The sequence below is a fragment of the Mastomys coucha genome, unplaced genomic scaffold (genome assembly GCF_008632895.1).
Source record: "Mastomys coucha isolate ucsf_1 unplaced genomic scaffold, UCSF_Mcou_1 pScaffold18, whole genome shotgun sequence".
In the NCBI taxonomy this organism is placed as follows: domain Eukaryota; kingdom Metazoa; phylum Chordata; class Mammalia; order Rodentia; family Muridae; genus Mastomys; species Mastomys coucha.
Genome location: NW_022196900.1, coordinates 48,274,343 through 48,290,425, shown reverse-complemented (window position 1 = coordinate 48,290,425; position 16,083 = coordinate 48,274,343). Strand labels below are relative to the sequence as shown.

Genomic DNA, 16,083 nt, shown 5'->3' with positions numbered 1-16,083 from the left:
CCTCCTGCTCACCAACCTATTCTTTTTGCTTCCTGGCTTTGGCATTCCCCTACACTTGGGCATAGAACCTTCACAGGACCAAGGGCCTCCCTTCCCATCGATGACAGACTAGGACATCCTCTGCTACATATGTAGCTGGAGCCATGAGTCCCACCATGTGTACTCTTTAGTTGGTGGTTTAGTCCCTGTAAGATCTGAGGGTACTGGTTAGTTCATATTGTTGTTCCTCCTATGGGACTGTAAACTCCTTCAGCTCCTTGGGTCCTTTCTCTAGCTCCTTCACTGGGGACCATGTGCTCAGTGCAATGAATGGCTGTGAGCCTCCACTTCTGTTAAGAGATATTAAAGAAAAGTGATTGTTGCTTCCTGGTATTTTTGTTCTTAGTGGTGGAGTTATGTTTGTATGGCTATCTTCTTTTGGGTTTGTTGAAAGATGGTTACTTTCCAGCTTTTTCTTGGGTGTAATTTCCTTCCTCATGTTGGGATTTTCCATTTATTATCCTTTGTAGAGCTGGATTTGTAGAAAGATATTGTGTATATTTGGTTTTGTCATGAAATATCTTGTTTTTTCCATCTATAGTAATTGATAATTTTGCTAGGTATTGTATCCTGGGCTGGCATTTGTGTCCTCTTAGAATCTGTATGACATCTGCCCTGAATCTTCTCGCTTTTATAGTCTCTGGTGAGAAGTCTGGTGTAATTTTGATAGGTTTGCCTTTATATGTTACTTGACCTTTTTCCCTTACTGATTTTAAAATTCTTTCTTTGTTTAATGCATTTGGTGTTTTGATTATTATGTGACAGGAGGAATTTCTTTTCTGGTCCAGTCTATTTGGAGCTCTATAGGCTTCTTGTATATTCATGAGCATCTCTTTCTTTACGTTAGGGAAGTTTTCTTCTATAATTTTGAAGATATTTATTGGTCCTTTAAGTTGGAAGTCTTCACTTTCCTCTATACCTTAGCTTTGGTTTTCTCATTGTATCCTGGATTTCCTGGATGTTTTGGGTTAGGAGCTTTTAGCTTTTTTGCATTTTCTTTGACTGTTATGTCAATGTTTTCTTTTCTTTTCTTTTTTAAAAGACAGTGTATGTTTTTTTTTAAAGATTTATTTATTATTATAAATGAGTACACTGTAGCTGTCTTCAGGCACACCAGAAGGGAGCATCAGATTTCATTATGGGTGGTCGTGAGCCACCATGTGGTTGCTGGGATTTGAACTCATGACCTTCCAAAGAGCATGCTCTTACCCGCTGAGCCATCTCACCAGCCCCCATGTCAATGTTTTCTATGGTTTATTCTACACTTGAGATTCTCTCTTCTATCTCTTGTATTCTGTTGGTGATGCTTACATCTATGGCTCCTGATCTCTTTCTTAGGTTTTTATCTCCAGGGTTTTCTCCCTTTGTGATTTTCCCATTTTTAGTTCCTGGATGGTTTTGTTCAATTTCTTTACCTGTTTGGTTGTGTTTTCCTGTAATTCTTTAATGGATTTTTATGTTTCATCTTTAAGAGCTTTTACCTGTTTACCTGTATTCCCCTTTATTTCTTTAAAGGAGTTATTTATGTCCTTCTTATAGTCCTCTATCATCATCATGAGAAGTCATTTTAAATCTAAATCTTGCTTTTCCAACACGATGCTGTATCCAGGACTTCCTATGGTGGGAGAACTGAGTTTTGATGATGCCAAGTAACCTTGGTTTCTGTTGCTTGTGTTTTTACTTACACTTGCCTCTTGCTATCTTCTTAATTTTAGTGCTACCTACCCTCACTACATCTGTCTGGAGCCTGTCCCTCCTGTGATCTTGGTTGTGTCAGAACTCCTCAGAGTCCAGCCTCTGTGATGCTTTGATTCTGTGATCCTGTGATCCTGAGATCCTGGGTATGTCAGAGCTCCTGGGAGTAAAGCTGCCTCTGGGATCCTGAGATCCTGGTCTGACCAAGCTCCTGAGATCCTATGGTCCTATTATACAGGGTGTGTTAGAATGCCTGGGAATTGAGCTTCCTCTGTGTGTTGTGGTTGTAGGGGTGGAGCTAGTGTCCAAGGTCTGCTCAGGGCAGTGGCTCAGACCAGAAGGGTAACACTTGCAGGCAGGCTTCCTGTGTCCCTGGATCCCGCTGGTCCCAGTTACTCCGAGGTGTTGGAGCAGAAGTTGTAGCCTCCTCACCTATGATTTTATGATCCTTAGCATGTTAGAACACCTGGGAGTCAAGCTTCCTCTGTGTGTTGTGGGACTGGTTGTGGAGCTGCTCAGGGCACTGGCTCAGACCAGAAGGTGGTATTGATTCTTATAGGTCTTACTTTTTATGTTACTTGCCCTTTTCCCCTCATAGCTTTTTAATATTCTTTCTTTATTCTGCATGTTTAGTGATTTGATTATTATGTAGCAATACAAGAGATTTCTTTCCTGGCGCAGTATTTTTTGTTTTCAGTAAGCTTCATGTAGCTTTATAGCTATGCCCTTCCTATGGCTAGAAAATTTTCTTCTATTATTTTGTTATAAATGTTTTCTGCCAAAGACCTGCCTGCTGCTGCACTGTGAGGTGCAGGTGGGGGCATGCACTGAGAGACCCGTCTCCACCATACCATAATGTACAAGTGGAAGACACTCAAAATCCAGCCCACCTCCATGCAGCACAAGTAGGCAGTGGACACCAGAGGCCTACCTGCAACTCTGCCACACGTTAGGTCCAGATAGAAGCCACCAAGAGACCTGCCAGATGCATGTCACCTGGAATGACTAGAATGTCTAAGTATGTGGTGGACATACAGGAGAGAAAGGGAAATGCTTGAGCACTATGAAGAGAGATGGAACTGGAGAAGGAACACAGAGAGGAATAACCTATTGTGAGTAGCCGGCCCTGACATCTGAAGCCATGATGAAGGCTTAGCCCATGCTGCCACTGAGGTTCATGTCTGGGTCCTTTTCCATGCAGGAGCAGGAGTCTCTGTTGATTTCCATGCCTCATATTGTCACTAGAGGCCATGTGGACATTCCTAGTCTGGACTGTCACCTGGTACCACATTAGCATCCAAGGGCTGTGCAGAGCTAATCTCACCTGTCTCCAGCTTCCGAGGAAAGCAGGCCCTGTACCTCACCTGAGCAGCACAGAAGAGCTGGCCCTGATGGCAGCAGCACAGATGAGCCAGCCTCGAGGGTATGAACACTGGAGAGATGTCCCTACCACTCACATGCTGTGAAGTGGTGGGGGTGCAGTGGAGATGCCTTCTCTCCCCTCGCCACCTATAGCAGTTGGAAGAGTTGGCCCTGGGGTCAGGAGAGTGGGAGAGCAGGCCATGCTCCTCACTAGTGCAGCCCTCGGGAGAATGAGACTTGTGCCCCCCCCCCCCACTCGATAGCACAGTAGAGCTGGCCCTGATAGCAAAGGTACAGATCAGCCATCCCTGAAATCATGAGAGCTGGAGAGCTAGGCCAGACCTTAACTGGCTGCATCACTTGGAACTTTCTTGGTACGTCATCAGGACAGCACAGTGGGAGTTGGCTCTGGTGGTGTGGGTGCAGGTGAGCTGGCTTCAGGTCATAAACAAGAGAGCTTTCCCTGCCTGTTGCAGGCTGTAGCACTGGGTGAGCTAGTCTGGACAATTCTGGACAACTCACCTTGCTGGTGTGGGTGTGGGAGAGCTGGCAGGCTGACCAACACAGCTGTCACCTAGGTCCAGATCCATGTCTTTGGCTGACCCTCTCTGACATGTACCTCATCTATGAACTTCTGGGAAAGCAGCAGTCCTGCAGATCCAAAGCTGTAGGATTTCCAAGATACAGGGCAGCCACAAGATATCTGAGAAGAGTCCTGTTGAGCACTCAGTTCTGATGGTGTAGTGGAAACTGGGAGCCTCATACCAGACCAATGACTCATCACAGTGAACATTTGCAAGATCTGTGAAAAAAGTATATACAGTGGGGCAAATGACATATTGCAGATTCTGCAATGAGATGGTGTTTAGTTTTGTTTTGTTTCTATTTTATTTTTGTTTTTTTTTCTTTTCTTTTGGCAGGATCACAAGAGTAAAGAACTGACACAAAGAAACAAGAGATGAGTGGGGTTGGGGTGCATTATGTGACACCCACAACATAACAGACAAAAATATGTTTTCTGGGATTTTTGAAATGGGCTTTTTCACCTTTCATTCCTATTATTCTAAAGATAGATATTTTCATTATTTTTACAGATTTCAAAGATGTTTGTGTCAGAAATTTTTTAGATTTAACATTTTCTTTGAATTATGCATCAATTTCTTCTATGGTATTTTCCACGCTTAAGATTCTCTTTTCCATTGCTTGTATACTGTTCATGATACTTACATCTGTAGTTACTGTTAGTTTAACTAGATTTTCCATCTCAAAGATTCACTCAGTTTGTGTTTATTTATTGTGTCATTTCCATTTTCAGGTCTTGAGCCATTTACTTTACCTCCATGACTGTTTCTTTCTTGGCTTTCCTGAAGGGACTCATGCATTCCTCTTATTGTATGTGTTTTACTGGATTTCCTTAAGGGATATATTAATTTCCTCATTGAGAGCTTCTATCATCTTCATAAACATGACTTTAGGTCATTTTCTTGTGCCTAAGCTGTGTTGTAATATCTAGGGCTTGCTATAGTAGGAAAGCTAGGCTTTGGTGATGTGATTTTGCCCTGGATGCTGTTGATTAGATTGTTATGGTGGCCTCTATTCCTATGGGTTTAAGGTAATATTACGTTTAAGCACTGATTTCTGAGTTCTTCTTTGTTGGATGGATACGTTTCCTGTTTCCTTTCTGTTCTTCTGGCCTAAGTGCCCTGTAGTTCTGGTGACCAAGTCTCTGTCTCTGCTGGGTTTTTGGGTGCCAGCATTGCCCCTGAAGTTCTGGGTTTCTGGAGTTCTGGTATCTGGCATGGCCTCAGGAGTTCTGGATACAGGTGTGGATTCTGGAGTTCCAGATGCCAGCATGGCCTTTGGTAGGACAGGAGGCTTATGCCTGTGATACAGACTGGGGAACGGAGACAAGGGATGAGCGCCTTTTGGGTGAATTGGCTTGGCTCTTAAAAGTGTTGGAGAGGTATGGGAGGGATCTTGGCTGCGATTGCCTAATGGGATGCTAGAGAGCAGTAGGCTTCTGCCTAAGTTGTAGGCCAAGACATGCAAAAAGTTTTATCCAATGAGTCCTCAAAATGGCATGAAAATCATTAGATGAAGAGCTAATACACAATGATTATTAAATTAATGTTTTATATAACTAATTAATTAAAGTTAACAAATGAAATTGGAAGAAATGATTTTTAGCCTTTAAATGTTTGAAAATTTTAAAGTATCATTAAATCAATATTTTAAATTTAGAAAATTTTAATTAGCAACACAGACTAGATTATAACCTAAATAATTATTAATTGATATAAATAAGAAAACAATTGATTGTAATATGAAATTCAGTAATGTTTAAATACACTGATAAAATTGATCTAGGCATAGGTATAAACATTTTAATTATTGGTTGAATATTTGTGTCGTAATGGTTAATGACAACTCTATTGAAAAGAAAACCTTGTAAGTAACTCCAATTGCCTATTTTATTTATTAAGCCTCTAAACTTTACCATATTTGTGTTTGAAAAACTAATAACCATAGTGATTTTCAGAAGAGAGGTGACAAATAATTATATTGATATTGAACTTGAATAAAAGGGAGATTGTGCAGGAAACGAAATAAGATAGGAAAAGAATTTTGGTTTTTTCGTTTATTGAGGTGGAAAAAAGTATGAGTAGTCATGCTTTATTTTCAACCATATTAAATGACAGAAAAGAGAAAAGAAAGAAAATGAGGGTATCTCACAGACACTGTGGTGTTAGTCATTGTAAAGTGGAATTAAAATCAGTCTATATTTCAATTGTTGGGTCCTTTGGAGTTGTGAAAGTGCAAGAGCCTAGTGGATTTCTGAAAGGAAAGGCAAAAAACTGAATTACTTGAAAAAGATTTGAAAGCAATAGTCAGACACACAGGTAGCTAGCTACAAGATCATGTACAAATATAGCAAATAAAATCATAATAACTACCCATGCAATGAAAGAAAAAATCAGTGAAGAGGTCCTATAAAGACAGAAATCTTAGTATTGAAAAATTCAGTATGTCAAAGAAAAATGCAGAAGGAGGTTGACAGCACATACTAGGTATCTTTGTCACAAATAAGTTGAGTGTGTGAATGTGTGAATGTGTCTTTATGTGTGTGAGAGAGAGAAAGAGGGAGAGGAGAGGAGGGGGTAGAAGGCATTCACAAGCCTGCAATGTTCTGAATATTGTGATCAGAGGACACCTTACAGGTGTTTGATCTTTACTGTAACCAGGGGTTCCAAGAATCAAACTTGGCTCATCAAGCTTGAACAGCCAGCCATTTTATACATTGAGCCCAGAGGATTGCATAACAATCATGGAACAAACAGATAAAATGCAGTGATAATTTAATTAACCCTTTATATAAGTTTATATTACACTTGCTGAAGGCAAAATGAAGAACTAAATTTTAAAACTTTAAATACTGGAATAATTTAAAGTATATCATCATTTCAACATATTTTAATTTAGAAAAATATTATTGTATCTTACACTATGATTTAAATATTTTATAAATGATATAGATGAAACAAAAAATTAATTGTAAAATGAATTTCAAAACCTTTAATAGGAAACTTTTACAGAGACTTTCTTTTGTTACAACAGATGTGCAAATTTCAGACAAACAATGTTTACCTGTGGTGTAACAGCTAATGAAAATTCTAATTAGAAAATAAAAACCTATAAAACAACTTTCAGAGGGTAGCAGAGAAAGAGGAAGCAATAGTGAAAACTGAAATGAATTAGAAAACATTCCTAGACAGAAGCAGATAATGAGTTAAAGAAAGTGAAAGGACAAGTGGAGAGAGGAGGGCATTCAGAAAAATGAAAATTAGTATATGCCCTATTTAAGACACATCCACAGAGGATGGTCTTCAGAGAACATAGAGGGAAAGGTTCAGGATCAAACAGCCCAGAGGACAAAGAGCATCTGTAAGACCCACAATGGTTAGGCTCTGTGCTTTCCTGATGGCCCTGGTAGCGATGAACTACTGGTCAACCTGCTCTCTAGGATGTGACCTGCCTCAGACTCAAAACCTCAGGAACAAGAGAGCTTTGACACTCCTGAAACAAATGAGGAGGCTCTCTCCTGTCTCCTGCCTAAAGGACAGAAAGGACTTTGGATTCTCCTTGGAGAAGGTGAATGCCCAGCAGATGCAGAACATTCAAGCCATCCCTGTTCTCCATGAGCTGATCCAGCAGGTCCTGAACCTCTTCAGCTCAAAGGACTCATCTGCTGCTTGGGATGCAACCCTCCTAGACTCATTCTGCAATGGCCTCCATCAGCAGCTCAATGTCCTGCAAGGCTGTCTGATGCAACAGGTCAGGGCGCAGGAGCCTTCCTTGACTCCAGAAGACTCCCTGCTGGCTGTGAGGAAATACTTCCACAGGATCACTGTGTACCTGAGAGAGAAGAAACGCAGCCCTTGTGCCTGGGAGGTGGTCAGAGCAGAAGTCTGGAGAGCCCTGTCTTCCTCAGCCAACTTGCTGGCAAGACTGAGTGAGGAGAAGGAGTGAGCCCTGAGTGCTGAGGCTTGAGAGCAGAGAGGACTCTTCTGGATGAGGACACTGGATCTCACTTCATAAGCTCTCCTTTAAAAACTCCCATTTATTTTTGTATGAATACAATCAACCTGCCTATATGTTTCAGCAAAACTGTGCAAAGTTTTTCTGTATGTAAAAGCATTTGTTTGTAATATTGTCATATCTATTTATATATTTATTTATTTTCTTATTAATATAATTTAAGCTATTTATTTTACATCCTGTAGTCTTTTAATTTCTTTAATGTAGCAAACCATCATATGTAATTAAAATGATTGTGTGTTCAAATAAATTTGCTTTGTAAAACACTTTCCTTGTTAATTTGATATCTCTTCAAAATTTTCCAATATTCCTAACAGTATACTCTACACCATTAAAATTGTACAAATGAACTGTGTCCAAGAATCATCCTGCATACACGTGTACACTGCACAGCATTTAGACAAACCCTAAATCTTCCCCTCTACTTTCTCTCCAGTATAAGGCACCTTCTGGATATATGCTGTGAGGTAGAAAGCCAGAGAGTATTGCTCATATCACGTTGTGTCTTAGTCCTCTCTGATCCCTTACTCCCTAGAGTAATCTTGGGAGTAATCATCTGAGTTCCCTGACCTCTGGTACCCATCATCTATCTCAACTTTGATGAGTTTAATTGTTTTGGTTTCTAAATATGAATGAGATTATGTACAGCAATATGAGATAGGCCAACAAAAATGACTAGCCCGTGTATGTAGCACAGACAAACAAGGCAAGAAGGATGAAAGTTTAACCGCATTCATAATAGCCTCAAGAGCCAGTTTTTAGAATAAAGACCACCAGGGGAGTAAAATGGCTTTAAACTGTTTCCTTGAAGTTTCCTTCACACTAAAACAGGCTTTTCCCTGGAAGAGACTACTTCAGTTTTGGAAATCCCATTCCCTTCAGTTCTCAGCTGAGAAAGGGAAAAATCTTCTTAGATCCAACAGATCATGTCTTCTAAACAATGGACCAATAAATGTGCACCGAAAGTCACTTTGTGTTCTAGGCTTCTATAAGGAAAGTTCTCTGAAGTTGGGAGAGTCTGTGTGTAGTCCCCTTAGTAGCAATTTACAACAAGGCTTACATTGTTTTGATCAGTAACCAAGCTCTGCGTTGGACCTTATATCTTTTTGATCAGTAGGTAAATCACGTGGCATGCATCCTTAAACTGAGGAAACTGAGCAAACCAAGCCTGAGTAGGAATGATAAAAAATAGCCCCTAAACCCACAGCATCTCCACCTGTTGATGCCATGACAATGTGTCTGGCAAATGCACTGATTTATGACTGTCTTTTGATCTGTGACTTCAAGAATTCAGGCAACTTCTTCCAAAATAGGTTGTGCCATGTGGGGTAACACAAACCCATATACCAGGCCATAGTCACTATTAATTGATGCAGAATAAACTAATTCTTATTCCTATTGGAGTAAGATCTGTGCTTTATAGGGGGCATGGCTTAATATCTAGGGCCTCTTGACCCTTTAACCTCTTTGAATCAGCAGGACATTGAAGGGAGGAAGACAATGGGCATCTATATGTTGCCAAGGAAATCCTAGGGCTTCATCAGCTCCTACTCTGAGCTACTACGAGTAAGCTGTTACTTGCAAATTCCTCTCTGGTTTCAGGTCCTGTTTCTTGACTCCATGGTCAGGAGAAAGTTGTCACTGTCACTTTGGATGAGGAACCTGTTTACATGAGTGTTCCTGTGTCTGAGTCCTCAGGGTGAGCACAGGAATAGGACTTTTAGGTTTTACAGAGACAATACTCTCTATCTTTCTACCTCACAGCATATATCCAGGAGATACCTTTGTCTTAGTCAGGGTTTCTATTCCTGCACAAACATCATGACCAAGAAGCAAGTTGGGGAGGAAAGGATTTATTCAACTTACTTCCATGATGCTGTTTATCACCAGAGGAAGTCAGGACTGGAACTCAAGCAGGTCAGGAAGCAGGAGCTGATGCAGAGGCCATGGAGAGATGTTTCTTACAGGCTTGCTTCCCCTGGCTTGCTCAGCCTGCTCTCTTATAGAACCCAAGACTTCCAGCCCAGGGATGGCACCACCCACAAGGGGACCTACTCCCTTGATCACTAATTGAGAAAATGTCCCACCACTGGATCTCATGGAGGCACTTCCCCAACTGAAGCTCCCTTCTCTGTGATAACTCCAGCCCGTGTCAAGTTGACAAACAAAACCAGCCAGTACAACCTTATACAGCAGAGAAAGTAGAGGGAAAGATTTAGGGTTTGTCTAAATGCTGTGCAGAGTACATGTGTATTTGTCTGTGTATTTGGGGAAAATCTCATGACACCAAGTTGACCTTCAGGTCTTATAGCTGAAGTGGACTCTGGGTGGGGAGATTGAGATTAGATGATAAACTTGTCTCTCAGTGTGACTGCTTAACATCTTTTAGATATGGCCTCCTATATACTTTCCCTGGTGATCATTTTTAATGTAATTTCCATCACTTTTATGATTATATAATGGAAACCATGCTATGAAGCAGCTCCATACTATCACAGTGCCCAGAAAATATGTATGGCCATATTTTGCTTCACAACTAGATTTAATAACTTGCTTTCATACAACAGATTTTGAAAACCAAGAGACAAGATCGAAGAACTGATATAGGAGCATGGGATGTGAAGAGTAAGTCCTGAGCTATCATTCCTACACACAGGATCAGACTATTCAACACATGCCCAGTCCACACAGAAACATCTGGTGCATGAGAGAACAGCCCTAAACGGCAAAGGGGCATCATGCAGCTGTCCACTAGATATAGCTGTGTACAGTAACACAATGCAAACTGGAGACAGGCAAGTTTGTCAAGCTTCAGGATTAATGGTGTGAACATAGCCACATTCTTCTTGGTATCTGCTGATTCCTGAGTTACAGTGGCCAGTAAGCACTGATATAGAACAGGACACAGAAACAGTAACTGTGGGAGGCAGGCAATCAGCCCCAATGATCTGGCCAATAGCCTAGGTAAATCAATAAGGTCAGTGTGAGGCACTGTCAGGAACGCATCATGTAGACAGTGATAGAGGAGGGTACCTAACATCCACATTGGATGTTCACATGCATTTGCACGTCTAAACACACACACACACACACACACACACAGAGAGAGAGGGGGAGAGGCAGGGGAGAGGGAAAGAGGGGAGGGGGGAAGGAGAGAGAGGGAAGGAGGGAAGGGGGAAGGAAGGAAAGGAGGGAGGGAGGGAGAGAGGGAGGGAGACAGAGACTCAGGGAGATTTCTTGTTTTATAAAAAGAACCCTAGTGGAGCCCTAGATGGTCACCACAATCTCTCCATGCTATGGTTCTGTATAAAGCTAGCATATCCAGTGCTACCCTCGGGAGAACTATTTCAACATCCTAGACAGTCACGGAGCCTGGTAAGTGTCATGTTGCCTAAGCAGCATAGTCTTTGTCATACACAGGAGGTGAGCAGGCAGTGTAGAACCAGAGGAAAAATTACTGTGTGACTTTGTATGTGTTATGTGGTTGTGAACACAAACAGGCAAGCTGGCATCTCAGCAATTTCCATGCTTTACCTTCAGATAACTGTGTTTGTAACACCAAAATTACATCTTTAAATTTTTCTTATTTATTCAATATGTACAACGGTGTATGGGTGCATATTTTAAATTTTTAAGAGTTATCCTACATAAGAACTAATTATTTTTCCAGAAGCCATAGGCTGTCAAATGAAAAGCCCCATGTGACCAGGCATGATGGTACTTGCCCTTAATACCAGCATTCAGGCAGTAGTGGCAGGTAGATCTCTGTGAGTTCAAGCACACTGTTCTGTATAGTGACTTCCAGGCTAGCCAGACCTACATAGCCAGACCCCATTTAAAAAAAGAAAGAAAGAAAGAGAGAGAGAGAGAGAGAGAGAGAGAGAGAGAGAGAGAGAGAGAGAGAGAGAGAAGGAAAAAGAGAAAGGAGAGGAAAGAACTCAGTACCTGCTATAGAATACTTCTTGAATTATTACTTTCAGTTTGCTCTCTGCTTCATGCTTAAGATAAAAATGTAAACTCTCAGCTTCCTGCTTCCATCATCATGCCTGTCACTTGCTGACATGTTTGCCATCCTGATGGATTCTTATTCCTTGGGAAACAACCCAAATAAAGTCTTCTTTCTTATAAGTTGCTTTTGGTTCTGGTATTTTATCACAGCAATAGAAAAGTAATGGAGGTGTGGGGTGAGAAAGACACTCAAGTGCCTGTCCTGGCCCCTGGAAGGGAACCACTAAGATGAGCAAATGTGTGATGTAGAGATGAAGATGATGGAGTATGTGCTGGAGAGATTAGGGAGAAAGTGAATCTAAGAGTTTCCTCTTAGCACTGTGGAGAGAGCTGGAACTGGATGTCCAGGGCTGGACTGCTGCCCAGGAGCCACATCTGGATCTGTAGCCCTACCACAGCTGGGGTCTGTGGCCTCTGTTGCCAATGAAGGCCATCAGGATGTCAGTGGTCTGAGCTGCTGCCTGAGAACATGTGGATGTTTGGGGACATACTTATCTGAGGGGCCTGCATTGCCACCTGAGGCCGTGGTGACATCAAGGCCCATGCTATCATTACAGCCCATGTCTGGGACCATATCTGGACCCAGTGGTCCTGTTGCATCCAGAGTCTGTGTTGATGTCCGACACTGGTGTTATCACCAAAGGCTATACAGATGTCCCTGGTCCAGGCTGCCATCTGAGGCTATGTTGATGTCCTAGCACTGTGTTGAACTTGTCCTTCCACTTGCCTAGGCAGCATGGTAGAGCTGGTGCTGGTGTTGGGAAAGCTGGCCCCAAAAGCATGAGTGCAGGGAAGCTGGCCCTGCCCTTTGTCTAAGAGATGGCTCTTGCTTCCTGCAACACTCAGGAGAACTGTCCCTGCACCTTTCCTGACTAGCACAGTAGGGCTGGGCCTGGCTGGCAGTGGGGGAGAGGGGGGAAATGAGCCAGCTCCAAAGCCTGAGGCATGAACTTGTAAGAGCTGGCCCCTTCTCTTATCTGAGCAAAGCCAGGATGCTGTTGGCCTGCAGGCACAGGAGTGCTGGAAGGCTGAGAAACTCAGCTTCCACCCAGACCCAGATCCAGGGCTCTGAGTTGTCCCAACCCAACATCTACCCTGTCTATGAACTGCTGGTACACATGAAGGGCCCAGTCCTGCAGAACTCCATGATACAAGGCCACAATAGGCTATTTGAGAGGAGTCCTAGTAAAGATACAGTATTGATAGTGTAGAAGCCAGAGGCTTTGAGCCAGACCAATGACTTATCGCAACAAGCATTTGCAAGTAAAACTGTTCAGACAAAAGGGTATACTGTGGGACACAAGTCAGCTTCTACAAAATGTTTGTTGTTGTTTTTTCTTCTTTCTTTTATTATATTTTAACTTTTGTTTTCTTTCTGGGGGGGTTGCAAGGGTAGAGTGAAGACATGAAAGTTCAGAGAGATGAGCGGGATTGGGGTGTATGATGTGAAATATACAAAGAATGAATAAAAACTTTAAAAGAAAAAAAGAAAAATAACTAAGGCACTTCTGAATACAGAAGGAAATGTTCAAAGTCCTTAATCATCAGGGAAATGCAAATGCAAAATTCCATCTTAAACACCTGTCAGAATGGCTAACATCAAAAACTGAAGTGATAGCAGATGCTGATAAGGATGTGGAGCAAGGGGAACACTCATCCATTGCTGGTGGGAGTGCAAATGTGTACAAGTTCTTTGGAAATGAATTTGATGGTTTTTCAGAAAACTGTGACTAGTTCTACCTCAATACCCAGCTACACCACTCCTGGGCATATACTCAAAAGATGTTCCAACATCCCACAAAGACACTTACTCAACTGCGCTCATAGCAGTTTTATTCATAATAGCCAGAAACTAGAAACAACCTAGATGTCCCTCAACTGAAGAATGGATAAAGGAAATGTGGTACATCTACACAATGAAATAAAGACATCAAGAAAGTGATCAAGATACCCAGTCCCAAAAGTACATGCATGGTATGTATTTACGTATAAGTAGGTATTAACCATAAAATATAGGATGCCCATACTACCCTCTACAGACCCAAACAGGTTGGACAGTAAGGAGGGCACAAGCAAGGATGCTTGAGTCTCACTTGGAAGGGGCAATGGAATGATCGTGCAAGGCAGATGGAGGGAGGGAACTGGATGGGAGATGGGATCTGGGGGAGTGGTCCTAGAGAAGAATGTGGATTAATGACTACAGGAGGCTCTTTTTCTGTCTTTAGAAATGTTTTCTGAAAACAAAGAACCCACAAACACTTAAAGTATTTTATTTAAATAATTGCTCATTTTCAAAAGTATACTTTTTTTTTTTTTTTTTTTTTTTTTTTTTTTTTTTTTTTTTTTTTTTTCTTGGTTTTTTGAGACAGGGTTTCTCTGTATAGCCCTGGCTGTCCTGGAACTCACTCTGTAGACCAGGCTGGCCTCGAACTCAGAAATCCACCTGCCTCTGCCTCCCAAGTGCTGGGATTAAAGGCGTGCGCCACCACCGCCCGGTTCAAAAGTATACTTAATCTGTTGATATTCTAATTAATATTACTCTACAAGAAGCTTCAATAAGTATTTTCTTTTCAATTTCAGTTCTGTGTTTAAACATTGCTGTCAGGCTCCTCATGAATCATTCTAGACTGTGTGTTAGTCTTTTGCATGATTTATTCATGACTGTAATTTCTAATCGTTGCTATATACACTTTCTAAAAACTAGTTGTCTTTCAACTGATGTCTAGTTTGTTGTTGTTGTTCTTGCTGTTCTTGTTTTGTTCTGTTTTAACTTTGTACTAAGAGCTGTGTGGTTCTTAGTTCTGAGTTTGTTTCTTCTTTTGATGATGGAATGTCTAGATCGGAGGACTAAGCCTCTCCCTAACCTTATTTCTTTCTGACATGAAGTACATTCAGTACAAGTGTTTCAACATTCAATCCTATGTTCTACTAGGGTTTTCCATCTAGGCTAGGATAGTGTAAATTGCTTTCCGTTAGTGTCCACCATTCCTGGAATCTTTGATATTTTTTCCCCCATGTCTTAGTATCATCTGGTACATCTTTCCTGCTGATAATACAGCGTTTTCCACATTATCTCATTTGTTAGTGTGGTTAGTAAATATTCTCTCTGTTCACTTATTGCTCATCACCGAAATTGTCTAATAATTCCTATGGGTTCTATAAGAAATCATGCGGCTCAAGCTGTGAGGATCAAGTCAGTAAGGAGCACTCCACCAGGAACTGCATCAGCTCCTGCCTCCAGATTTCTACTTGTTTGAGTTCCTTCCTTAGCTTCCCTCAACAGATTCAGGGTACAGAAACAGGATGAACCCTTTCCTCCCAAGATCCTTTTGGTCATGGTGTTTCATCACATCAAAAGTAACCTGAACTAAGACACCCTTTTTAACACTGTGACTTTACAACTGGTGTGCAGTGGAGAGCTTTAATTAATCATTCAATCATACAATTGCACCTGGCTAATTGTAAGATAAATCAAGGAGTGAGATGAATGAATGAATAATAAAATAAAAAAGAATCTTCCCCCAGCTATACCACTCCTGGGCATATATCCAGAAGATGCTCCAACATGTAATAAGGGCACATGCTCCACCATGTTCATAGCATCCTTATTTATAATAGCCACAAACTGGAAACAACTCAGATGTCCCTCAACAAAGGGATGGATACAGAAATTGTGGTACATCTACACAATGGAGTACAACTCAGCTATTAAAAACGATGAATTTATGAAATTCTTAGGAAAATGGATGGATCTGGAGAATATCATCCTGAGTGAGGTAACCCAATCACAAAAGAGCACACATGGTATGCACTCTCTAATAAGTGATTATTAGCCCAGAAGTTCAGAATACACGAAGTACAATCCAGAAGCCACAAGAAACTCAAGAAGAAGGAAGACCAAAATATGGACACTTCATTCCTTCTTAAAAAGGGGAACAAAATACCATGGAAGGAGTTGCAGAGACTATGGAGTAGAGACTGAAGGAAAGGTACTCCAGCCTGATATAGCTGTCTCCTGAGAGGCTCTGACAGTACCTGACTAATACAGAAGTAGAGGGTTGTAGGATGCCGTCCCGCAGCTCCTACTTGCGTGGGGTTCCACGAACCGAGGATTTGGAAACCTGCAATGGGTGGCAGAGAAAAGAGACACGACGCCAGGAGAATGGTTCTCATCAAGGCGTGCTTTACTAAATGACAGGGGAGCATTTATACTCAAAGACAGTACAGGTATGCAATTGGCATTTAGGTGAGAATCAGACATCAAAGCTCAAACATTGATACAAGGGATTCCAGGAAGGGGAAGAGGGATCAAAGGATCACGGCTTCCTAAGGAGCTGGTATCTGGTCCTTGAGTCATTTACATAGGCTCCAAACCCCCAGCGA

At 41.6% G+C, this 16,083-nt stretch overlaps 1 protein-coding gene across 1 annotated transcript; it reads left to right on the top strand.

Moving 5' to 3' along the window:
* Positions 1-7,050: 7,050 nt before the first annotated feature.
* LOC116095401 (interferon alpha-7-like) lies at positions 7,051-7,623 on the top strand. Its single transcript, XM_031376791.1, has one exon. It carries the CDS (start codon positions 7,051-7,053, stop codon positions 7,621-7,623), a length of 573 nt encoding a protein of 190 aa, XP_031232651.1.
* Positions 7,624-16,083: the final 8,460 nt, after the last annotated feature.

Bases quoted from the DNA above. Each gene is read 5' to 3' on its own strand.
- LOC116095401 (XM_031376791.1), top strand. From the start codon at position 7,051: ATGGTTAGGCTCTGTGCTTTCCTGATGGCCCTGGTAGCGATGAACTAC.